Raw genomic sequence first — 25,170 nt, 5'->3', positions numbered from 1 at the left:
GTTAATAATAACATAAATTGTCGCAACGCCGTCATCAACTAGCTGCAGAACTAACTATGAGACAGACAATGAGGGGGTTAGTGCCAAGCCAAGTCATCTTGGGGGCGGAATACCCGTCGACCCGTCGACCCGTGGACGCCTAACTATAGATAATCTCTCCCAGTACCTTCAGGGCCTGCTCCGACTTGCGTCGGCCGATTCTCTTCCTTACAACCATTCGCATCTTCACCATGCAGGGCCGAAAACGTCGTGTCAGAACGTGTCATTCTTGCTATATACGTAAACAAAAAGCGCGTGCGATCGGACTCGATTGTGATGTAACGCTAATTTGGAAGTTGTAGTGCGACCGCCAATATCCATGCAACCACTGTACCCGCCGTCGCCGACCTGAAGAGTGTGTCTACGGTTCTCCACCGGTGAATGGACCCTCCTGTCCGTCACTCCCTGCAGATCAGCCGGAGACCCAACCACCTCGACCAGTAGAGAGTGCACGGCCCATGCGGGAAACAGCCGAGGATGACTCTGAAGCTCACTGGTCTAGAGAGCATTCTGCCCTGGCTCGATCATTTGGTTATTTCGAGGATAGCAACTCCAACACAATGGCTTTGCTCCGACAGGTGGGTCTCTTGGTATTTCTTTGCTTATGGTATTATTTCGGCTTATTCAACCTCACAGCTGGAATTGCCTGATCAAACTGATACACAGCTAAACAATGCCTCACCCTCTACTTGGGACACTATTCAATGTGAGCTTGATCTCATGCCTGACCGCCAAATTGTCGACTTTCTTGTCCAATATTTCGTCTATGAATTGAATTGGTAAGCCTATCTATCAGCTTTTCTTGGCAATATTGCTTAGCTCTCTTGTTTTAACTTTTATCATTGGCTCAGGATGAAGCAAGTCATCCATGCCCCCAGCTTCTTGGCGAGTTATCAGCTGTGGTGGGCAAAGAATAAAATAACAGAGGTTGCCGACGTCGAGTTTGCAGCTCTAATTACTCGCATTTGTTCTTATGCGACACAATTTCTACCTTCCCCATCTCACACCGTTGATCAAATTCGTGGTCGGTCACTAGCCGATATTCGTGATACGTGCAGTAATATTGGAAACAACCTTGCTACAGCATGTGAAATTCTTGACTGGAAAGGCACTTTAGTACGTGTTCAGCACATCATTTTTGCTGCATTGAAAGTCTCATGTGAAGGGAGGACTAGCCAATTTTGGGAGGGCATAGGCTCTGCATGTCGAGCAGCTCAAAAGGCTGGCATCCACACGGATACTACCAGTTTGATGGGATCTCAGCTTCCCAAAGATAGTGCCCAGGAGTTAAATAGAGATATTCAGCGGAGGACATTCTGCAGCCTCTATGTTTTGGACAGGTACGATTGGTATCTTCCTGATCCTAATATCTTACTGACGAATCTGGATGACAGTCATTTGTCCAGACAACTAGATCGGATCCCCTTCCTACCAGATCACTTGGTCGAGGAAACACTACCTCGGCTACGTTTGATCCCAGACATTAGCAATATACCGACAGAAACGGCTACCACCGCGCCCGACATCTTCACCGAACGTCTCATGCAAGTTCGGCTTGGGTTGTTTTGGCGGGGCCTTGGCTTACAGCGTACCTCCGAGTTTGACCCGACCGAAAGTGAGCGGAGATATGAGAAGCTCAACTCCGAGTATCTCGCCAACTTACACCCGGCCTTCGCTATAGCCCACCCAGACACGACTTTGGATAAGGCTATTCCAAAGCTACCTATGCAAAGACAACTTCTACATATCGCGATCTTCGACTCAATTTGTTGGAACTTTCGGCCTCTCCTGCTGCTCAAGCCAAACCAAGTCGCAAGCTTAGCCCCTTACAAAAGGGTTCTTCTCCGGTCGCAGAAACAGAGGCTTGGTATGGCTGCACTGAAAGTGCTCGAAGCTGTTGCAACCCTTCATGCAATGTTTGGGGGGTCGTATACGCGCTTTTCTGCGATTATCTTCAACTCTTTTGAGCCTGCCATTCTCCTGCTTAATCTTTGTTCCAATGCAGATTTCCCATTTGATCAAGACGATCATAGTACAGATCTTATGGGAATCAAAGTCAGAATGACATACCGAATAGCAATGCAGGCGGTAGAGCAGGCTATTCGTCGTCTTCAAATGTTAGCTGACCTAAGTGACATGGCTGCGTCTGGAGCCCGCGTGGCTACTCTGCTTTTTGCTAGATGTGTGCAACCCAAGCAATCACCTAGTCCACTCGCGCTCACATCGTCTGGCTCTGGCTCTTTGGGGTCAACCCAGGTCCCGACTCCGATCGAAAGGTATGGCGAACAGGAAAAATGGCCGTCGTTGGAAGCAGTGGATCATTATTTAATGCCTGATAACTTTTCTTCAATGGCGCAAGAACACTCTTTTCCGAGTCCCCAGCTTTCCTCGTTGGAATTCCCCACTCTCTGGGGGAAGCATTCTTCTAGTGTTGTCTTTAACGAGCCATAAATATTTGCTGTTGGTTATATATTCTGGTCGTTAAATAGGTTGGAAAATTTGATACATAGCAACCATAAATACGAAAGAAAAGCCCAACTCTACGGCAGCAAAAAGCGACTTCCAGCCGTACCCCATCTATTTCTCTATGTTATAAAGAGGATTATTAGTACTACCCGCTATAAATAGGGAGTACCAAATCAGGTGGGCCCTGCACGGGAGCGAGGTCGCGGATGAAGCAGAGCGGAGGAAGGATACCTATCCTTCTTACATGCATATACATATGTACGTATGTATCCGTATCCATTGGGCTTTATTATCAACTGCCATAAAGTATCTCGCATATCTTGATCAAACCTATTATTTAGTATATTAAGCCCAATCTTTCGTCATTTCAGCGATATTATATCCTCGGAGCTTATGACTATATGACTGTGGCTCCCGGTCAACCGAGAATTCCTCTACGTTAGTCCATGTTTATATATCTTTTTAGACTAAGACATCTATTTCAAAGCACAGCATCGTCAGAATATTCGAGGATACCCCGAGGTGCGAACCTGGGGGCCCGAAAGTCTTGTGTTTATGTACTTATGGAGGATATATGCGGCTAAGGCCACCCAACACAATGTCGAAATAGAAACCATCTAGCAACCAGTTCCTCACATTTGCTAATGATCTACCCTCGAGAATTATAGAGAAAGCGCCACATCCGGTGTCTCCGCTAATCCCGATGGTGAGATGCAAGGATGCAAGGTTGTCAATGCACCCACCATATTCTCGTATCCTACTAGCGTCTATATGTGTCATTATAGCCGAGGCCATGTCATTGTCCGGGGGCAACCATCGTGTATCTTACCCGACACTACGCCCCATCCCATCGGCCGAGATATATCGGATGAAAGACCATGGGCGTGATCCTGTCACATAATCATGGACCAACCACAGCGTTGGCCCCTCCAAAGATGTTTCTCTGGCCCCCATATTTAGCGTGTCCTAGTTGTAAGCCAGTCCGACGAGCTGCATCAACATGACACTAGCAATCACTATCCAGTTATTAGTTGACAGGGTATTTATTGTACATTCGAATTCCACAAGCCTCTTGAATTCGCTCGATATCTTACACAATCTCAACTTAAGGCGAACCCCAAAACACAAAATTAAACCACATTTGAGAATGTCGAGGCTTGAGATAGCCCTTTCTTCCACACTTGATCATCTCCTCAAACACATCTTTCTCGGAACTGTATTTCTCACATCTCTTTACGCACTCTACCGATGGCTCCTCCCCAAGCCGCTTCCGGGTATTCCCTTCAACCAGAAGTCTGCCCAGTCAATTTGGGGTGATGTCGTGGAACTCCGAGACGATCCTTCGGGGTTGGCGAAATGGTGCAGCAAGCAGCTTGAGAATCACGGCTCGCCAATTTGTCAGGCGTTGATGGGCCCCCTGTCGAAGCCGGTGGTACTGGTTGCAGACGTTGGAAATGCCCGAGAAATGCTGATGGGACGAAGTGATTTTGACCGATCCGCATATATCATCGATCGATTCCCGCTCTTTGGGGAATTTCATCTGAACATGAAAACGGGAGATAACTGGAGGCAGTCTCGGAACTGGTTGAAGGATCTCCTTGCTCCACAGTACCTTCACAATGTTGCTGGTCCTGCTATTCACTCCTCCGTTCTTAAACTCATCAAGTTATGGGAACATAAATCCTGCGTGGGCGACAGTAGAGCTTTCAGTATGGTGTCGGATCTGAAAACTCTTGCTTTGGATGTTATTGTAGCCTTTCACTTCGGTTCCGACTTTCAAGACTCGGCTCTGGATAGACAGGTTGATCACGTTGGGAAGCTTGATGGGTCAAAATTGCCCTGTGGGGAGCACAACGAGGTCGAATTTTCTAAAGCCCCATTGCACGAGTTTCAGCAGGCTCTCACAGACGTGGGTGATAAGATGGCGGCTATTTACACTACAAAATGGCCACCGCTGATCGTGGCTTGGTGGGTGCGCTACATTTCTCCTTACTATAGACCTTTCTTCCAGGCAAAGGATCGATTTATTCGCAAGCACATCAACCTTGCCGTGCGGCGCTACCGAAACGATGAAGAGCCTTCAACGGGGATCGATTACATGGTGTACCGAGAAGAAAAGGCAGCCCGAAAGGCCTATCGCCAGCCGATGTTTGATAAGCAGATAATGATTGACGAGGTATGAAAGTCTCCTCAGATTCTTGCTTTTCCTCATTTCATTCTATCTCCACTTTATTTTCCTGTCATTTTGTTTAATTCTTATACTAACAATCAAAGGCGTACGGTAACCTCATCGCAGGGCAACATACCACGAGTGCGGCTCTCGTATGGATCTTGAAGTTGTTAGCCGATTATCCCAGCGTCCAGGAGAAGCTCCGCGAGGAGCTGCAGGGAATCTTTGTTGGTGCGATGCAAGAGAATCGACTGCCTACAGCAGCTGAAATCATAACGTCGAAGCTTCCGTACTTGGATGCCGTGCTGGAGGAAACTCTTAGACTACGCGCCGCGATGCTAGTCCCACGGGACGCAACAAAAGATACAGAGTTGCTTGGTCGTCGAATTCCGAAGGGTACGGTTGTTCTACTTGTTTGCCAAGGACCGGACTACAAGCCGTCACCTCCATCGAAATACTGGAGTGATGTCAAAGCGTCAAGAGTGTATCCTGGCAAAGGAAATCTAGACCTGGAGGTATTTGACCCAGAGCGATGGCTTGTGCGAAATGAGAAGGGAGATCTTGAGTTTGACGGGTCAAGTTATCCACAGTTGGCGTTCGGGTTGGGGATTCGATCTTGTTGGGGACGTAGACTTGCCATGGTAGAGATGAGAATTATGACTACATTGATGACACTCAAATTTGAGTTGAAGGATGTACCAGAAGGGTTGCGTGGGCATGAGGCGAGTTATGATATTTCTTATCGGGCGAAGAAAGGGTTCCTTCGTCTAAAGAGTCTTGGGGAAGTCCCTTAACCTAGATATCATACTTGTGCGGCCCTTACCATTAGCGAGTATTGTGGGTATCGGCGCATAGCCTACTTATGGAGGATGATAGTACATATGGATTTGATAGGAGAAGTTACAAACTGAGAACATACAACACCGAGATCCTGGATAGAGGAACAAATGCGGCGCACACATCAAGAATAGTAGGTCTTCAGGATTATGCATAAGGCTCGCCGCATCAGTGGCAATGCAATAAATATTAGGTATTCCACTATATTTATGAGACTTTGGAGAAGCATTGCGCAGCGTTGCTCTTTGCAATTATTGCGATCACCTCTGTTGCTAACACCTACCTTTTCCTTACCTCATACAAAATGAGTTGACTTATGCCGCCTGCATCCTGGACAAGGTGGTCATGGGATAGGAATACTTGATTGTAGTTCTAAATATGGTATGGAAAGAGGATCAGTAAATTATTCTTTCGTTTCCTTTGTACAACATCATACGAATTCATTATCCATTATTTATGCCAAATCGCGTATGTTCTTCTACAGTCACATCCAAAATAGGGCTTAAAAAGGGAAGCAGGTTACCGGTTTGCTTCATCATTGACCAGCCTCATGTCTATCCTGGGCTTTGTGTTGGATGATATCGGTGGACCGCAGAGGTGCCAATTCAACATCATCGGCGCCTTTGTTCGTTATATCTTTATCCTTATCGGTGTGATCAGACTTGGGCATGCGAGCTTGCGAGTAAGATTCGGTGCCAACTATCATAGCCGTCAGATATTTCTATCTGAATATCAGACAGGTTGTACGACTCACATAAAACCAGATATGCATATTTGCTAGCCACGGGGAACCATATGGCCAACGCAACAATTTGGCCAAAACCCCAACCCGAAAAGTCGATCACTCTGAGGTGCCCAAACTCGGCAAAACACATACATTCCAGAAATACAGCTGCGAGAAAGAGCGCTTCGACGCAGAATGTGAGGAGACTGGGTAGCCTCTTGACCCATTCTCCCCAAGTCGAATCAAGCAGTCGTCGAACTTTGGACGGGAAATTGCGGAGCCCGAGACGAGCGCAAGTCCATTGATAAACGCCCTCAACATCCACCATCCTAACAACATATGGCCAAAACCAGAATATGACATCCAATCCAAATACGGTCAAACAGTACGGATTAAGCACCTCCCAGAATAAGAGGAGGGGGACCCTTAGGGATGATTCCACGGCCGGATCCACACAGTAAATCAACGGCGGCGCATACCCACCACAACTTTCCGGCCATCCATTATAGTCAAATGGACTAATTTGACCAACCGATGGAGTCTCGTGCGTCCAGTACAGCGCAAACTCAGATACAATGATGGTGGTAACAGACAAAAGAAAGATCCAGGGTTCTGTCAGATGCATTTTCTGGAGACTCCACATCCCCATGACAATCGGCAATACACCAGCACTGGAAACAACCCCTGCAATACCGTTATTTGCCCAGAGGGAGGGCATGGTGTTTGATTCGAAAATAGTAGTTGACTTCTTCGCAAGCAGAATCGCGGATTGTGAAGCGAGCATGAAGAAGCATTGGGCTTCTTGGAATTCGACGAGGATTACCTTTGTGATGCGGTCGTGCTGGTTGAAGAAATGTTGTGTTTTGGTGATGACGTTCCCTTTGGTTTTGTTTGTGGAAGATGCCCGGTCGTGAGTTTTCTTTCTTCTGGTGCAGAAGGAGGTTAGGATTGGGAAGACGCGAAATGAGCGAAGGAGGATCCAGAAATAGAAGATTATTCCTAGTTGCAGCAAGTAGGAGACGAAGACCTGTTGATGTAAATTTAACACAGATATTTTGTGCGCACAGAGTCGGAATAACGCACACCAGGTCCTCCAATGTCCGCATTGACTCCATCACTGACCCCGGTGCAGGTGGCATTGTTCCAAAAGTATTGGCTGCCCTGCGTGGTATTTATAACGAATGGAAGGGATATCGTACCATGCCAATCCCCACACCCACCTAGATCAGGGTATGGGTTCTTGCAATAATCGTTCAGGCACGTTTCCACAACATTGGTAAAGTTGGAGCTTAATGTATCCCCGACTGTATTGTAGCAGTTGCCGAGATTATCAAAAGATTCGAAGACATATTTCGGATCAACACACAGCGAAAGAGTGTGGTTGGTGGCCATCGCATAGCATTGAAAGAAAGACAAGAAATATATTTTCAGCGTCAGAAGGGGAGACAAGCATTTTAAAACTCAAAAGGCTATATGGCCTAAATTTCTTTGTACGGCAAGTCTTTTCGCTCTTTTACAGGGCTGATCACTGTCCATGAGCTAAGACCCTGTGCCGTGTTGCTCGCGCGCTAGCGTATTGAAAGATTTCGTCGCTGTTGGCGGTGATTGGATATTGGCGAGATCTGACCCCAAATGACCTCCGAAAGCTTGTCCTGGTAGTCCAGTCATTGGGATGACAGTGGAGCAGCTGAATCGACTCTTCATGCAGTCATACTGTGCGTTCACATGGGAAATCAAATCATTCTCCATGGAGGGGTATGTTCGGAGAAGAACTAGATATATCTAATGCATCTTGTATCGAAATGAAAAGAATAAAACATCGAAATTACTACTCCGTAGTAGGTACGGAGTAACTGAATGAAATAAAAACAAAATTAAGCTTTGTGCCGCGAGCACGCATCTCCATAGAAAGAAATCTTGCCTAATATAGAGTTATAATCATGAATACTTACTAGGTAAATGGTGTAAAGTATTGTATTTATCATGGTATGATAAATACATATATATCTCTAACTAAAATGACAAAGATCTGCTCTTTTTCTGATCGATACGGATATAGCGGACTAACAATAATATATACCTTTGTATAAAACAATTTCTATAGTATTCGATATAACCGGTAGTTTTTAAGACTATTGGAGCTTTAAGCACTAATCAATTTTCTAGCTGGTTCCTCCTAACTCATACCTATCTTACCGGTCCACATTCCATGTATGGCATCCTCATATGAATGCCGCTGGGAATTGAGCTGTTGACGAAAGCCCCATCCCAATCAAAGCCTTCAGGTGTCCAATTGCCAACGATGGTGGAAGTCAAACATTATAAGAGGCAAAATAGGCCCGGAGCGAAGATCTGTGTCAGGGTGGACAATGTGAGTACTTCTGGACCTGGGGCCTTGTAAATGGAACAAAAGCTTGATTATTTTGAAAGTGCTCTACGACTGGCCTTATTATATCATGGTAGCAGTGATATTGAATGTTTACTCCACATATTGATGCACTTCAGAGCAAAACCCTTGAATTGACGGATCGTTCTTGAGTATACACATGTGGCCTGCTCCTTTGTTTACCTTGGTTACAAACGGTGCTGTCCACGGTGCTCCCAACCGGCAGTAACTGAACTTCTGAAGCTGTATCATTTACAGCCAAAGAAGCAAACCAGGGCGCTAAATGACTCGGGTAGTAATTGACAGACGCAAGCCAAAGAGTTCCGAGTGGCCCCGATTCTTTACCTTCCTATGGCTGGTTTGAGGGGCTGGATTTTTGTTAGATAATTTCTTGCACTGCGCAGATTATTTTGGGCCTTGGGCACTTAGCTTTTGTATAGGTCCAACATTTCCCTCTGGCGAAGGCTATTACAGTGTTGTTGTAAGGCAGTGAGTGGCCTAGTGGCGGCTTGCCGGAAATTACGGGTAGAATGGCGTCTATATTTGTTTCAAAACTACAAATACGCCCAAACTCACCTCTGTAGCTTGTCATTGGTAAAGACGGTTCATAGCCACATGATTTGCGGCACAGCGCGAAGATCCCTACTAAAACATGTTTTAGCCCCCATTTTCTCTCATTTGAGCTAAACCACCCCGGGGTAGGTTAATTAAAGAGGAGGAAAAACCCTAGGGGATTTCTCTCCCACTTGAGATCCAAGACTCCTGCTAGGGCCATGGCGCCAAGGCGAGATTCAATCTCGTCAGGGTCTCTCTCTCTCGGATCGCGACATTCCTACACCGCAGTCAACCCAATTCAAGATGAAATATCCGACACTGACAAAAGTGAGACTGAGACCCCACAAAACCCAGATGAAAGTGACCAAGAGACACGAAAACCAACTCTTTCAACTCCGTCGGCAAAACTACATCGCTCAGGATATATCCTGCTCGTTGTGTTTTTATACATCGGCTTGGCAATTTTCGCATGGGTAGTGACCTGCTATCTATCATTCCGTCCCATCACCACCAAGCATTACGATCTGCGGGCCCTTGATAACAGCAACTGGGCAGAGCCTGACCGGAACTATGAAAATCCTCTCTTCGGTCGCAATGAACGATGGTACCGCGCCGCTCGAATTATCCAGTCCATTGTCAGTGTTCTTACTATTCCCCTGACGTCCGCGGTCTGCTCCAGCGCAGCGGTTATTTTCATTCAACAAAGAGTGAACAAGGGTATCACCGTCCGGCAAGTGATGACACTGGCAGATAAAGGCTGGGCCGATCTCGTAACCTACGCTAAAATCTTTCCATTCCTCGCCTCGGATGGATGGAAACGGTTTGGAAGTTCATTCCTTCTACTGGCTATACTTCTGAATCTCCTTGGTTCGGTTATATCGCCGCTACAGCAACTGTTCCTCTCGACCCGCGCTATCAAGATACCAACTTACCCTTCTTGGATCAATGGTCAACTGGATATCCCAGATCAATTTAAAGCTGACACTGGTGATGATTCGAATCTTGTTGTGGCTATGACACGTAGCGCTTTAACCTCGACGACTATTTCAGAGGTCCAGTCCCAGCTATGGCAAGGCGACAATGTCACTTGCGTGTTGAAATATGGGGCTAAAAAATTACCTCAGTCCTGCGGTTACGGCGGTAGTACTTTGGCAGATATGTCCCAACTAGCGGAGCCATTTCTGGCGGAGCTTCCGAGTGGCTATAACACTGGACTTTATCAGCAATTTATTCCTCGGTTTAATTCAAGTGCCCAGTATGATAAGATTGCTCAAACTGAATTCCCAACCGGATGTGACAAGATTGATGGTGCCTTCTATGTCGACTATACGAACGTCACTACCGACCCCAACGGTATCGTGTATACCTGGGGAATCCAGGCGTGTATGCCTCAGGACCTGACCACGTCGCCATGGAAATCGACCCGGAACCGACAAGATTTCACCGAGGAGCTTTATCTGAATGTGACATTGATTCATTATAACGTCAACAAATTGAACCAGGATCAGCAAAACAGCACGTTCTATAAAGTGACGCTGGATACAACTGCCGGTTATTTTGAGCTACCGAACTATATGAATGGCGAGGTTGCTGGGCCCTTGCTGGAAAACGATCCCAATAGTCTTTGCGGTGAACATTGTGAGCCAGAGACGATTAACGGCGAGTAAGTTTCTTAATTTTTACTTTACCTCCTTCTTATTTTCATTTACGCTACTGACACATCGAGCACAGCGTGGAACACAAAATCGGAGATAAGCGCCGTGATCTCAACACTGCAAAGGATGGAACTATGCCGCTTGAAGTGGTCGCCAACAAAGGTCCTCTACTGACAATAGCTATGGCGCTATTCGGTGACACGTCCTTCATTCAAAGTCGCCAAGCACATCCCCAAGCTTATGCTTCCATCATTGATTCCAATGTACCCGTGGAGCAAGTTCCTACCTATGCAGGGTCTTGTGTGGACCTAGCTCCCCTAGGTATTCTCCTCGCCGGAGCCAGCGGCGAAGACAACAGTACCAATAGCCTCAATTATTGCATTACCAATACCGACGGAGGTGTGAACGGCACCGGTGTTAACACTGAAATCGCCCAGTGGCTCTCCAATTTCAACTACGACCAAGAACGTGTTAAGAATGCCTTTGATGCTGCGGCGTTTTTGGCAACCAAGGTCTGGATGCAGAATAGCGTCAGCCCAACAGAGAAGTCATTGCAAGTTAATTTTGACCTTGGTGCCGATACACAAATTCCAGTCATATCCAGAGGTGGCATAATTTTTGTTTCAATTCTTCTTGGATGGTATATTTTGATGCTCATTCCGCTTGCCGTCTATGCTGCCTGGACACCTCGTTGGACTGCACAGTTGGACTCGTTTGCCATGATGAGGATCGGAGCCGCCATTCCCGAGAAGCTGCCTTTGACTGTTGGTCAGAATAAGAATACAATCAAATCCCTGGATGAGATTCCCGGGTGGGTTGGTGATATATCAGAGGAGAAGGAGCCGCTCGGGAGATTGGGACTTGGTGTTGGGAGGTCTCTAGCTTCACGGGCGAATCGGCGGTTTGAATGTGAGGAGGAAGATGACGAGGAAATCACGGCCGAAGAGAAGAATGCGTCCCAGAGGAGGTTGGAAAGGGAGATTAAGAGGAGTACGAGAGTTGATCACGCTTAGACACGCGTATATATCATGTCAAGCCCAAATAAAGTTTCACTGTAGTTGGTCATAACACAGATGTCGTTTCCTTGTCTCTTTCCAGCGCAGGAACGACCGCTTTAGGACATATAACGCTTCACATTTTCTCGCTCTCATTGACCTCTATGACCAATACATACAACAATCTGGATTCCATCCGGGTATCGGTTGCGCCTGCACTCTAGATTCAATCTAGTTCCCGCATTCACCACCTAGTGTAATATAGACCAAAGAAAACACATAGTTACACTACTAAGCCAAACACAAGCCGACTCATAAACCCATCGGCACCAGATACCTGTTACTATGCTTGGTGACATAGACATCGATATAAATGTACAGGACGTCGACGAGAACACTGCATTGCACCGTGTTTCTACAGGGTTAAATGGGCATATCAGGTCTACAAAACTACTATAATGGATAGTGACCAAGGGATCTACAATAACACCATGAATAGGGAGGACTTGATGCGAGTGTAGACAACAATCTTAAAGCTACACATCTAAATCTTGGAATATATTGAGTAACTATCTAGGTAGAGGGGTGTATTCCGTGGGTTCCGCCAGTGACTATGGAGCCCAAATGCTCAGTCATGACTTTATCAAGGACTCGCACGAGAACTGGTATTCAATCTTGATGGGCATCGAGTATATGGTACAACTTACAGCAACTGAGTAATGCTGATGTCCCTCCATAAGTGTGCACGCACCATGTGTTTGGGGACCCTCCGCCTGCACGTCTCATATGGGCTACGGAGAGATGGCGGTCGAGAGGATGAAGGAGAAAGGAAGAAGAGAAGAGGAGGAAGGGTGGGAGGTGGCCTTTTGTACCCCAGGGAACATGCGTACCTTCCTAAAATGGACGGCCGTTTGCTCTTGCCTTTTTGTGATCAAGGTTACTGGTTATATAATAAGGCATAATAGCAGGTGCTCACCTGTGTAGGCACCCCATGGGGAAGGAAGGCTCCCAAGATTATAATCCCTCTTCTGCATATAGGTCTTTGGCATTCCAGAGGGGGAAAAGACATAGAACACCCGTAGAAGAAGATAAACGTGATATTGTAACTAAATATTCGTGTCTGTCTTCAAATATAGAGATAATGATACTAGCATCCTCACCATTAACGTATACAAGTCTTTGAAGTGCTGTATTGCCAAGTGAAGATTGAGTTGATTTCCTGGCAAACCTGTCTTTCCAGGCCAAAACTGCGCAGTTGTCCCCACCAGACCACCCTAAACATTAGTCATCAATACCCGCCTCCGCTCCAGACTCACCCGTGGACCAACCCGGGGCCGAGAGAGAACTATCAACAACACACCCAATACCCTATACCACAACCATGGAGCACGCAGACCCTTTCCTACAAGTCCAAGCGTGAGCTCCACCTTAACCCCAAAGCACAAGTCCTTAACTAACCACCAAGATCCCAGCGACGTCGTCTCAACCCTACAAACCAGCCGACCACTCTTCTCCTCATACCTCCGCATCCGGTCGTTAGCCAAAAGCCCAAACAACCCAGAACTCAAGCAAGCACGCTCGGAGCTTGAAAGCACATTAACAGAGCTAACAGCCGACCTGAACGATCTGGTCGAAAGTGTGCGCGCAATCGAACAAGACCCCTACCGCTATGGGTTGGAGCTAGAGGAGGTGCAGCGACGGCGCAAGCTTGTCGACGATGTCGGTGACGAGGTCGAGAAAATGCACCAGGAACTACAGCAGGCTGTTTCCAATTCTGCTGTTGATACCCTGCCCAATCCTACGGAGTTTGACGCTGCGCTTGAGGAGGAGGAGCGCGGCCGTGGCGGGGATGATTACTATGCTTCCATGGAACAGCAGCGCCAGTCTGAGCTTATGCATGAGCAGGATGAGCAGCTTGATGGTGTTTTTCGCACTGTTGGGAATCTCCGTCAGCAGGCTGATGATATGGGTCGTGAGTTGGAGGATCAGGCTGTCATGATTGATGAGGTTGATACGCTGGCCGACCGGGTTGGGGGGAAGTTGGCGAATGGGATGTCGCGTATCAAGCATATTGTGCGCAAGAATGAGGGTAAGTCTGCCTCCTTTTTTCGTCCCGTTTCCCGTTTACTCTGTCTATGTTGGATCTCTACTGGGATGGATGGTCTTGTGTGGTATGGGAATCTCAAGTTCAAACTAACTTTTCCGACTAGATACATGGTCCTCGTTTTGTATCGCGGCACTCATATTCGTCCTCGTCTTATTATTAATCCTCCTCATTGCACTGTGATAATACAAAAATCAAGGGGTTAGGTAAAAGCAAAAATCATCAAAAAGGGGGGGTCATGGCGTTTTAGTTGCGAGCCTTCTTGCGCGGGCGCGACTCACTTTCTTCATCGGAGTCATCTCCGTCCATCTCCTCCATATCGAGGTCCATATCTTCGAGCTCCTCGCCGATCTGGAAGGATTGAACTGCGGTCAAAGTTAGCGGGGAGGGAAACATCACACTCGATACTCGGGGATCTACATACCGTAGTAGCTAAGCGCATCGGGCCAGAGGTCCTCGGCAATGGCAACAGCAAGGTCATCTCCGTCGGGGAAGATATCGATTTCCTCAAGACTGGCCTCGTCATCCTCCTCGTCCTCGGAGTCAGAGTCACCGGCCTCCTCAATCTCCTCGCCCTTCTGGATCTTGGCCCAGCGAGCCTCGATCTCCTTGGCAGCCTCCTTGGACTGAGCAGCAGAGACGTCACGGCCACGGTATCCAAAGAATCCGAAGAAGCTCATGCCAACGGGGCTGGGGTTCTCATCATCCTCATCATCCTCGGCGTTGGCAATCTCAGCCTCGGCCTCCTCGACCTTCTTAACAAGAGCAGCGAACTCGGGCAACTTCTTACGGTCACCACCCTTCTTCTTCTCAGCCTCAGCAAGGTCACAAGCAGCATCGAGCATGCCCTTGGTCAAATCCATATCCTTCTTCCAGTTGATGCGGACGGGCTCGGAGACGAGACCCTCCCAGGTGCGGCTCTTACCAGCGGCGTTCTTGGAGACCTCCTGGCGCCAGTAGAACTCCTTGACGAGCTTATCGTTGGTGAAGAAGGGGTTCTCCTCACCAGTCTTGAACTCAAAGGTGAAGCGCAAGCTGCGGGGCTCGCCGTTGCCTTGGGCATCAAGCTCGAATCGCTCAACGGTCATGTTCTTGAGGCACTCGCCGAGAACTTGGGCATCGCTGGAGAGAATGTACTCGTCGATCTCGGGGGAGCACTGGCGAACACGCGCATCCAGAACTCAGCCTGGACATCGGGGATGCTGATGATCTCGCTGCGCTTCTGGATCAGGGGGGCCATGAGCTTGACAGAGTGGCGCACTATAGTGTGTATATTAGCAATTGGTTCATCAATAACTCTCTACACGATTCTTAATGCCATTGTCTTGTTCCCGTGGTAGAGTAGACTCTGCAAGCTGTTTTACTTGCCCCACCATAACAAAATAGACAGAGAGAGAGAGAACTAGGAATCAGAAACATACACTGCTCAACCTCAGCACGAGAGAACTGCTCTTCCAAGATAGCAATCTTCTTCATAGCGGCCTCGGGGATGCTAGGCATCTCGACGCGGTCGAGGAGGGACTGATCGTTAGACATAATGTGTATTCGTGAAAATGAGGTCGTAAAGTAAATAAAAGAAAAGAAACACGCGGACTTGAGTGTTCAATTTTATAAAGAGAGAAGAAATGGAGGAGGGAAAGATCAAGAAGAGGGAAGAAAACAATTAAGGGACGGCAGAAGAAAAAAAAAAAAAAAAAAAAGCTATGCGCGCATCAGGAGGAGAGGAGCTAGGACAGCTACATGATGATACTTGCTGGTACTTCTATTTCCATGGTACTACAGCGGAGAACCAAAGTATCTCAATGTACCGCAGTGTCCACCGGGCAACGGACAATGGTGGGGGTTGGAGGGATGGAAAGCCTGAGGTGTCGAGTACTACATCATAGGCTAAAAACATGAAGAGAAAACTCTGACGCTGATCTTGTTTTTGTGGAGCTCAACGTGTCCAATGTCTGTACTTTTTCAATAATAGAACGTTCTGGTGGGCACTAGTTGGGCTTGGAATTGGATATTGTAGAGGGGTAAAGGAGATAAAGGAGGAAACAGGAGGGTAGGGAGAGATTCAATGCTAGGTGGTACGAAATGCACATAGTTCAATGTTTGCAGGTTCATAAATGTTTAGGCTGTGTGACCGTAAGAGATATTCATTCCATATCTTGCTTCGATGTGTTGAATCTAATTTGACAGATGTAGGAAATATGCAAAACCTCACCGTATGTCTATTAGAACTTTCAAATGGAGCCCCAATGCATACATTTTCACCAATCACCAATATGTTTTAGGTAAATAGCCCTTAGTCTATATCTAAGCCAAAAAAAAAGAATAAAAAACTCTTACCCTATCTTCTTGACTCCCTAAACTTGATACCTCATCGCTGAAAATCCTATGAACATGCACCGCCACCTACATAGCCACAATTATCAGATCCAACCTCCTATCTCAACCCCCTCCGATTAGATCAAAAGAAGCGGGGACTGAAGAAAAAGAAGGGGAAAAAAAGCAAGCATATAAGATAAACTAAAAAAAATAAGGAATACTTTATTTCAACGGCAATTCATACTCTTAGGACCTTGAGTAGAGTCTAACCATAGAAGGTACAGACTGCATTATTATATTCAGAGATTTTTCACCTTAGCAAGTATATTATGTATTTATTTTTTTCCAAATCCCCCTCTTTCAGCTCAACTCCTTCTGCTCTCCGGAGTCCGAGTCCGAACCTCCCCTCATATGATTTGTTCGTGCATGACCCAGTTAGATAAGAGGAAGCGGTCTGCACGTTCAGCGTGTAAACCCTCAACGTGGACGCACGGGACCTGCAGGACTGGTCAATTGGGACCAGCTGGCACGAGGCACGTTTTGTGATGGTACGAATTAAAGGAGACGAAAAAGAGTCGGGGGATGAATTCCGGGATTTGATCTCGGGTTCTTAGAACGAGGGGGGTAAATTGCTGGGAAGTGGAAGCGAAGCGAAAAGTAGAAATAATTGGGCATATTCCTGATCGTAGATTCGAGCGCATAGATCTCATGGGCCAGTAACCGGAGTCGGGATATCTTATTCCATATTTTGTTTCTTTTTCCTTTTCGAGGCTTGGGGGAGGATGAGGTTCATTGAACCAAGCAGAAAGAAACAGCAATATTGGAAAGCAAAAAAGAGAAATCAAAGCAAAAACAAACAAACAAGCAACTTTTTTTCGGTGATTTAGATCAGATATAAAATCAAACCAAACCACAAAGCAAAATGAACCTCGTCCAATGCTACCCCAAGCATCTTCCGATTAAGAACCGAGGTTAAGTCATGAAAGTCCATATATCCCATGCCCGTTCGCCAAGAATGCAATGATTAAAAAAAAAAAAAAAAAAAAAAAAAAAGAAAAAAGAACAGAACGAAAATAGCAAGGGAAGCTTCACATGCACAGAACACATCACCATGCACGTCTCCGCCCAGATCGAACTGTCGTAAAAGAAAAGCAAAAGCAAAACAATGTCGTCAATAGGCCAAACGGCAAGAGCCGCAAAGACAAAAAAACAAAACAAAGATATCAAAGATATCAAACCATCCAGTCCAGGCCATTAGCCTCTTCTTCCACGGGGAACACCTCACGCGCATACTCTTCCATATCGCGCCAGCCCTGCCAGAGATGTCGAGACTCGTCTGTCACACGAAGCGAGATAACACCACCAGGCCCTTGCATCATACCTGCACCAGCGCCCTTTCCACCCGCCGGTCCAAGACCCTTTGGTGAGCCCGCGGCTGGCTGTGAGAACTCCGGCTGTGGGAAGTAGGGGGCATCGCATCTGCCGAATAGCTCCTCGAGCGCTTCAAGCTGTTCTCGATATCCAGGCGGGATGTTGACCTTGATCTCGATCTTGGGCACGCGAACGTACTGGCATGGACGATCCAGGGCTCGCGAGAATGCCGCGCACACCTGTAATGGGGAGAGTGTTTCGAAGGTGAGAGCAATACTAAGTAAGAAGCGGTGTGTTAGCTGATCTGTGTTTTTCTTTTTTTTTCTCGTTCTTTCTCTCGTGGTCAATCTTTCTGTGCCACGGACTCCGGATGAGAGTCCGTAGCCCCCGGAAGAAGACCCGATTTTTGAGCATTGTGTTTTCCTGCACTCACCGATGACCATTCCATTTCTTTGGACCGTCCTTGAAAATCTGCAGCAGAGTCGGACCAACATCGTGCTCAGCATCCAGCCACGGCAACGGAATTTCAGGATCGAATGGCGCTCGCCACTCAAAGCTCCCGTCTTCCAGTAGCTCCATCTGGAAGAGTGGGTATGGCAAACTCGTGAAGTTGTTATTGTAGATACCGGCGTAGACGAAAGTAGACGGCATTCCGAGCTGACGGACGTAATTCTCGACTGTGAACTTCGGCGCCCACTGCGGGACCGCGGGCCAAGGACCATGAACAGAATGATCCGGCATACTGCTATAGATGTAGTGCTGGATTGAGCCGGAACGTTTGGCGGCATCTGCTAGATCACGGCCGATGGCGACCTCATCGCCGGACTGGGAGGTGGTATTGATGAAGGCAAGCTGGGCGCCTTTGAAAAGCTCGTCCATCAGGGCGATATTGCCGAGAAGCGGGCCTTGCAGGAGGGTTACATTGGGAAGTTGTTGGAGTTCTGGTGCAATGACGCCTTTCAGGGAATGGATTTGCGCGCGCACTGAGTACCCCACGGCGGATGCGACGCGGATCAGTGAAGCCGCTTGCCGGCCTGTCGCGTTGACCACGGCAATGGTCTTCTGGGGTTGTGTCATTCGGGTTGATCGGGGAGGGGCCGGGGGAGGGAGGGGGTATAAAGGGGGAAGTATAGAGTAAGGAAGAAGTGAGTCTATCAAAAAGGGCAGGAAAGACAGATAAAAGAAGAGAAATCCGGAGTAAGCCTTGGCGAGAAGGGCTTTGCGATGGTGGGGTAGAGGTTGGAAAGTTGTATGTAACAAGAATCGTGATCAGACCTAAATTATGCGATTGGAACAGTCAGGAGTTTACTCCAAATGGCTGTCCTTTTTGGTCTTTTTGGTCTTTTTGTCCTTCTGATCTGCAATTTTAAAATCAAAAATCAAAAATTTAAAAAAAATTCTTTCAAAAAAAAAATAAAAAAATCCATTGAAATCCCGAAAAACGCGGAGAGACAAAAAAAAGGATAAGATAAGAAATCCTTTATACATCCTTGCCTATATACTATATTACTTTATTCTACTATATTTCAATGCAACGTATGTTGTAATATCCCTTTTTTTTCTCTTTCTAATATGAGTGATATATCCCCTAAATATCCAAACTCATAACCAAATCTAAACCCCCGAGAAAAGAAAAAAAAAAGAAAAATCCACAGTGCGGTCTCGTCCATCGATTTTACGTAAATCGGCACCACACCAGGATATTTTCGGCAGCAACGGGAAGATCCTGTGATTCGGGAGCTGAGAGGCTTAGATTTTACTTCATCTGAACGATGGTGTCATGGTAGTACATTTATCCATTTCTATTTCATCCTATACATAGTCAAACATAGTCAAACACATCACTACACACCTATATACCACGATCTATACACATCTATACATCCATGCCAAGCATTGAAATCGAACCCATAGCGGAACCCCATCCGAGGAAAATACTACCCAAACGAGTTAATACTAAAATCGCGCAGGTGACTTCATACTATCGTAAAGGCCTTCCTGTTCCACCAACTGTCTGCCAGGGACAGCCTCACGTGGTGTATATCGTATATCTGCTCTAGGATGTGGGTTAGTGCTTGTCCAATAGCAGTGTTGGGGCCTTGGCACAGGTTGACGTGCTACACTGGCCATGTCCGACTTGCCATTTCACCCGATACGTCCATTGGTCAGGGTAACAAGGTACCTATAGGTACCTTTCTAGTTAGATAGGTTGGGAAATTACTCCGTGTGAAATGACAACATGCTACCTCCGTAGTTCTATCTGTGCCTGAACCCCGCAATTCTGACAAGGGCCTGAACGTTGACCATCACATCATTCCCTGCTGCATCAGCCACAAATGAGACTATTTGCTAGATCCATGAGGCAATCATGATGTGCTTGGGATACTGCAACATATAATAATTATATAAATATACTAGTATTCCATAGTCTATATGTTGTACTTATTATCTGTAGGTTGTACGATGTGGGTATAGAAAAAAGCAAAGGAGGAAAAAAAAAGCAAAAAACATGCAGAGATATAACCCCACCATAAAAAAAACAATTATAGTTGGAGTTACCCCCTTTTCACTCTTACAACAATCTGGAACCCCAACAATATCATTTCTACCTTGGGAAGTCACCTGCACAAGATACAACCATCAATTCCCCAGAAAAAGAACAAAAAAGAAAAATCAACCCGAAAAAAAGGGAGCAAAAAAGGAGCAAAAAGCGCCCTTATCTTCCCCACTTAGTGCCTGTATCCCGGCTACGGCTGGGGCCGATCTCCGCGGATGAAATTCCGTATTTCAGCCTGGTGATGGTGCCACAGCTAAAAGAAGGCAATGGAAGTAGAAGCCATTATTTGTGCGTTCCACTCAGATTCTGGCGTGATCCAAAAACGAATTTGGAGCACGAGATTCAGATAATGTGCGACATTAACAAAATGGTGCAAAATATGGTGTCAGAATAAGCCCGAGGGGTACTCGATATTGTATATTTTTTTTTCTAATCTAATAATTCTATTCTGCACGATGTCACCATAACAGACGCAAAGTGTTTTCAGCCCACCCAGCTACATCTCTTGAAGAAAACAGGGAAAACTTCTATCCCAAAAGAAGTCACCCGCATTGCTTACCCGGGGGACGAGGTCAATGCCCTGTAAAAAAAAAAAAAAAAAAGAGAGGAGGGACATTCATATCGCACCAAGCTATAGGTAAGCCATAAAAAAAATATAAAAAAAATAAGAAAAAGCTCCCATCCTACATAAAGCAAGCAAGCATACGACACACACAATGCCCCGCTCAAATCCAATCCGGGCCGATTGAGCCTAATCCTAAACCCAACCCAATACGATACCTACGAAAAAGGGGAGGACCCCCAGTCTAAGAAGGCGCAGATCCAGGAATCATTCGGTTCTTACCACCAACCTGTTCCAACTCCTCCATCTCCCGCTGGCTTATCTCTTTCGGCCCAACTCCAGCCATACCCCAGACGAAGGGGCGATGACGCGCCAGGAGTTCGGCGGCGGGTCGCTCACCCGAATGCAGGTGAGCGCCGGATTTGCGGAGGAGGAGCGTGTGCTCGGAGAGACCCGCGTTCGCGGCCAGGAAGAGCGGGGTGCGGCCGGCGCGATTGCGGAGGTGCACGGAGCCGCCTTGAGATAGGAGGAAGTGGAGGATGTCGATTGACGGGGATGTTGCTGCTAGGTGCTGGGTTGGGTTAATGGTGTGTTTGAGATAAGGGTTTGAGGGGGAGATAGGGGATTGGTGACAGGGGACGGGAGAGGTGGGATGATGCTTACGATGGGCGTGTTGCCGGAATAATCGGCGTCGTTCAGGAGCCAGTGGTGTTCGGTCTTGGTGATGGCTTGGACCTTCTCCAGGTCGCCTACGGCAATGGCATACCCCATCGAGGTGAGTGTCTGAATACGCTCGGGGAGTGCGCCGTCCGGGTGTCGGAAGATAGGTAGGGATGACTCGGTGAGTTCGCCTCGGATAGATACTGACATCCGTTTGGCGATGGATTCCGGGGTGGATTCTGGTAAGGCGAGGAGATAGGCGAGTTTCGTCAATGCTCCCTCGGTTGTCATGTCGAGACCGGCTACGACACCTGCTCGGGAGAGACTCATGCCTGTGGCATAGACTGGACTAACGCTGCCCGTGAGGCCTACAAGATATGTCAGTTGGATACCCTTTATCGGTATGCCAAGCCGCGGGGCATAACTCACATTGCGTAATGTTCACAATAACAATACCCCGCTGGATAGCGCTGGCCAAGACGTTGATCATAGCATTATCCTGACCAGAGGGCGCATTGCCTGCACCAAAAGTCTCCAGAATCAACCCGCGCAAGCCCTCCAGCTTCAGAACCGCATCCACCATCTCCGGCTTGATACCAGGGAAGATACGCAGACAAGCAACATGGGTAGTATCCAGATTCGTCTGAATACTAAACGGCTCCAAGCTCGTAGGCCGATGCACCATATCCCAATTAACATTAGTGCGCATAGAAGTCGTAATCGCCAAGGGAGCACAATTCGGCGCATCGAACGCGGCAAAATCACTCGCCGCAACCTTCGTCGTCCGATTCCCGCGGAACAATCGATTATTAAAGTACAAACACACCTCAGGAATCATAAAATGGCCCGCAACAACCAACGACCCGAGCAGGTTATCCGTAGCGTCATTTTGGAGCTCAAGCATAGGCGCCTGCGACCCAGTAAGAACAACCGGCTTCCCAAGATTCTGCAACATAAAGCTGAGCGCCGAGCACGTGTACGCCAGACTGTCCGTTCCATGCAGAATAACGAACCCATCGAAGCGGGTGTAATTCCGCTCGATGGCCTCGGCGATTTGAGCCCAGCCCTTCGCGTCAATAGAGCTGCTGTCAAGCAGTTCTTCGAACTCGAAAACTGTGTACCGCACCTGTCGTCCATAGGCTGTCATCGGTGTGCGTAGGCTTGGGTGTTCTTTTATTTCGCCCGCAGCGTTGGTGACCACGTCCATTGTTGCGCTGGCCGAGCCGTCATTGAAGGTGGGGACTCGCGCCATGCAGTTTTCTTGGAACCCCCGCGCAGGGATGAAGCCGGCTGGTGAGGGCTGCATGCAGATTGTGCCGCCGGTCATGATGATCAGGACGCGCGACTCTTGGGTCGTTTCTTCGGCTTCGGCTTTGGCTGCGTCCAGCACTGGGGTGGAGGCCATTTTGGTGTTTCCTGCACTGAGATGAGGTTTCAGGCCGTTGGAGAGCATGGTGATATGGTGATTTCCGATTGCTGTCGGGTGGTTTGTATCGTTTGGCCCGTGACTTGCGATTGCGGTCGTAATTTCAATGGTCGATAAATCCAATAGGGTCAATTGAGATCGGATCAAGACATTAATTCGTCAATTCATTCACGGTCTTGGGTGAGCCACGAGGATAATGTGGGCTGTTTGGGGAAATGTTCAAGAAAAGAATATTGTCGATCGGAAACGACGTCAAATAAAAACGTTAAAACGTTAAAATCGCTCAATAGCGTAGATCGTCAATGATTGACTCTTTTGGCCGAAGAAGAGAATTACCCCAACTGACCCCCAAATCGAATTACGTACAGCCATTACCATTGGTCAATGCCAATTTAAGACTTTGACTCCACCCTCAGCGATCTCGGAGGATTGGCGAAAGTGTCCCACGTGATATGCCACACCCCACGTGATATGTGATGCCGCTTGGATGTATACAGGGACACAATATATTTGTACTGATTGAAGATATTGAGCACTAGCGCTAGAGTGGGTTGAATTAATATGACCAGCACACCGCACTATGAATCCAATTGACAACATTTTGCCCCTTGCTGCTAGTATAAGACTACAGACGTAGACACCGAAAGAATAGGCATTGGACAATATGTCAAGTACTATGCATTTATGCATGCTGAAATTACCAGGTCTTTACAAACCGGAAAATCAATGGACCGTCATGATAACGGTACCATACAAAAATACATACATTGCTTAATCAGCTATGTCCGCCGAGATTGGAAAAGAGCGGATCTTGTCATTTTAGTTAGTTAGAGAATTTACATATGTCAGATTTACCATACATTGTCGTATCCGTCTATTTCTGTCAGTTATGAGCCCGGCTTCGTTCCAATTAAGATCTGTCTACAACATATAGACCATCTTTTACCTAGCTGTCGCCGATTCACAGTGGTTTTGACAACGGTCAACCCCTGAATCGTCGAAGCACCCCTATCTCCTTCGAAGAAGATCAGATTCATCGACGAAAATCGACAATAATGAATATCATGTCAAGCCTCTCCGCGGCCTCCTCCCGCGTCATTTTGAAGGATACAGAATCATGGGATGCATGGCTCTCATATATTAAAGCAATTGCAGTTGCATATAAAGTATGGGATCAATGCAATCCGTCTCTTAAGGAGGAAGAACGTCCTAAATTGGAACCACCTGAAGAGATCATCTCTGTCAAAGATGCCATAAAAGAATACCCAGAACACTGGTTCAATGTGAGGCTATCCCTAAAAGCAGATTGGGATGCAGAGAACAGAGCCTATCAGTCGAAACTACAGGCATTAGATCTAGTGGCGGTGGCAATTAGGCAGTCAGTTGATACTCCCTACCAGCCCTTTATCATTGATATACTATCACCTTTGGAGCTGATGCTCAATCTCCACAAACGATTTGCACCAGAGAGCGATCCTACATACAAAACTAAGCTCCGTCAACAGTGGCGGAACCTAGATAGAGGCCTAGATCGGAACACCGACATCGAGAAATGGCTTCTAAACTGGGAATCGCTTTACCAATCGTGTAAGAAGGCAAGGATGCCAGAAGCAGAGGATGCCACGAATCAATTCCTTGAAGCAATCTCTATAATGTCGCCTGGATTCTATGAAACATGGGCTCTCAGAGTACAGGATAATCAGGACATCCCTTTCTTCGAAATCATGACTCGGTACAAAGCCCACTGGAAGATTACCCATGGCAGGCCGGCTGCGCAAAGAGGCATCTCAAAGGCTGCTTTCTCGACATGGCAAGGCAATGAAGAAGCAAAGCCTATAGAGGCAAGGAATGATGGCCTAGAAAGAAGGCTATGTCCATGTGGCAGGGTAAAATCGAGAGTTCACATGCCTTGGGCCTGCTGGGAAATCTATGAAGATAGAAGGCCTGCTAATTACCAGCCCTCACCGGCATTGAAACAGAAGTGGGAGAAGGCCATGAAGGCTAATCCTAGATGGAAGGCAATTGTCGACAAGAAGCGAGCTGCATATGCAGAAGGCCAAGGGGGACCCTTGCTAAAGAGCAAGCGAATACAACCCTCGACGATGAAGCCTTTGGCTTCTTGACAACCAACGCAGTCAAAATTGACACCGTTATGTCAACAAAAATCAAGGATTTTGAAGCCACAACTACACCTACAGAAGACAGATGGGTAGTTGATACAGGTGCTCAAATCCACGTATGCAACAATCGGAGCTTGTTTAGCACCTTTGAAAGCGTACAGAGCAACGTCAAAGTGGGAGATACAGAGACGAAGGTGGCCGGTATAGGCACTGTGGTCATCTATGGT

General features: G+C 47.2%; 9 protein-coding genes across 9 annotated transcripts; 4 read left to right on the top strand and 5 right to left on the bottom strand.

Annotated features, from left to right (window-relative positions):
• Positions 1-230: 230 nt before the first annotated feature.
• Positions 231-2,490, top strand: N7487_000274 (fungal specific transcription factor domain-containing protein; the record flags this gene model as incomplete). The annotated part of the gene is made up of 5 exons (XM_056868023.1): positions 231-251; positions 342-617; positions 676-818; positions 891-1,379; positions 1,434-2,490. The coding sequence occupies 5 exons, from the start codon at positions 231-233 to the stop codon at positions 2,488-2,490; spliced, it is 1,986 nt and encodes a 661-aa protein (XP_056732807.1).
• A 1,162-nt stretch (positions 2,491-3,652) lies between these two features.
• On the top strand, positions 3,653-5,469 carry N7487_000273 (uncharacterized protein; the record flags this gene model as incomplete). The annotated part of the gene is made up of 2 exons (XM_056868022.1): positions 3,653-4,681; positions 4,780-5,469. The coding sequence occupies 2 exons, from the start codon at positions 3,653-3,655 to the stop codon at positions 5,467-5,469; spliced, it is 1,719 nt and encodes a 572-aa protein (XP_056732806.1).
• Positions 5,470-6,047: 578 nt separating this feature from the next.
• N7487_000272 (uncharacterized protein) lies at positions 6,048-7,628 on the bottom strand (the record flags this gene model as incomplete). The annotated part of the gene is made up of 3 exons (XM_056868021.1): positions 6,048-6,211; positions 6,267-7,263; positions 7,320-7,628. The coding sequence occupies 3 exons, from the start codon at positions 7,626-7,628 to the stop codon at positions 6,048-6,050; spliced, it is 1,470 nt and encodes a 489-aa protein (XP_056732805.1).
• A 147-nt stretch (positions 7,629-7,775) lies between these two features.
• N7487_000271 (uncharacterized protein) lies at positions 7,776-7,985 on the bottom strand (the record flags this gene model as incomplete). Its single annotated transcript, XM_056868020.1, has 1 exon — positions 7,776-7,985. One exon carries the CDS (start codon positions 7,983-7,985, stop codon positions 7,776-7,778), a length of 210 nt encoding a protein of 69 aa, XP_056732804.1.
• Positions 7,986-9,395: 1,410 nt separating this feature from the next.
• N7487_000270 (uncharacterized protein) lies at positions 9,396-11,845 on the top strand (the record flags this gene model as incomplete). Its single annotated transcript, XM_056868019.1, has 2 exons — positions 9,396-10,840; positions 10,909-11,845. 2 exons carry the CDS (start codon positions 9,396-9,398, stop codon positions 11,843-11,845), a joined length of 2,382 nt encoding a protein of 793 aa, XP_056732803.1.
• Positions 11,846-13,208: 1,363 nt separating this feature from the next.
• N7487_000269 (SNARE domain protein) lies at positions 13,209-14,114 on the top strand (the record flags this gene model as incomplete). The annotated part of the gene is made up of 3 exons (XM_056868018.1): positions 13,209-13,243; positions 13,300-13,916; positions 14,038-14,114. The coding sequence occupies 3 exons, from the start codon at positions 13,209-13,211 to the stop codon at positions 14,112-14,114; spliced, it is 729 nt and encodes a 242-aa protein (XP_056732802.1).
• A 63-nt stretch (positions 14,115-14,177) lies between these two features.
• On the bottom strand, positions 14,178-15,490 carry N7487_000268 (histone chaperone napB; the record flags this gene model as incomplete). Its single annotated transcript, XM_056868017.1, is given in 4 exon segments — positions 14,178-14,296; positions 14,356-15,088; positions 15,100-15,191; positions 15,353-15,490. 4 exon segments carry the CDS (start codon positions 15,465-15,467, stop codon positions 14,178-14,180), a joined length of 1,059 nt encoding a protein of 352 aa, XP_056732801.1. The 5' UTR covers positions 15,468-15,490.
• A 1,989-nt stretch (positions 15,491-17,479) lies between these two features.
• On the bottom strand, positions 17,480-18,695 carry N7487_000267 (NmrA family NAD(P)-binding protein; the record flags this gene model as incomplete). The annotated part of the gene is made up of 2 exons (XM_056868016.1): positions 17,480-17,894; positions 18,052-18,695. 2 exons carry the CDS (start codon positions 18,693-18,695, stop codon positions 17,480-17,482), a joined length of 1,059 nt encoding a protein of 352 aa, XP_056732800.1.
• A 2,286-nt stretch (positions 18,696-20,981) lies between these two features.
• On the bottom strand, positions 20,982-22,850 carry N7487_000266 (putative lysophospholipase; the record flags this gene model as incomplete). The annotated part of the gene is made up of 3 exons (XM_056868015.1): positions 20,982-21,308; positions 21,401-21,765; positions 21,827-22,850. 3 exons carry the CDS (start codon positions 22,848-22,850, stop codon positions 20,982-20,984), a joined length of 1,716 nt encoding a protein of 571 aa, XP_056732799.1.
• Between the last annotated feature and the right edge of the window lie 2,320 nt (positions 22,851-25,170).

Source organism: Penicillium crustosum, assembly GCF_028827405.1.
Source record: "Penicillium crustosum strain IBT 35664 chromosome Unknown utg000001l_segment0_segment0, whole genome shotgun sequence".
NCBI lineage: Eukaryota > Fungi > Ascomycota > Eurotiomycetes > Eurotiales > Aspergillaceae > Penicillium > Penicillium crustosum.
The sequence above is the reverse complement of the archived record's forward strand: the minus strand, read 5'-3'. Positions and strand labels throughout refer to the sequence as shown.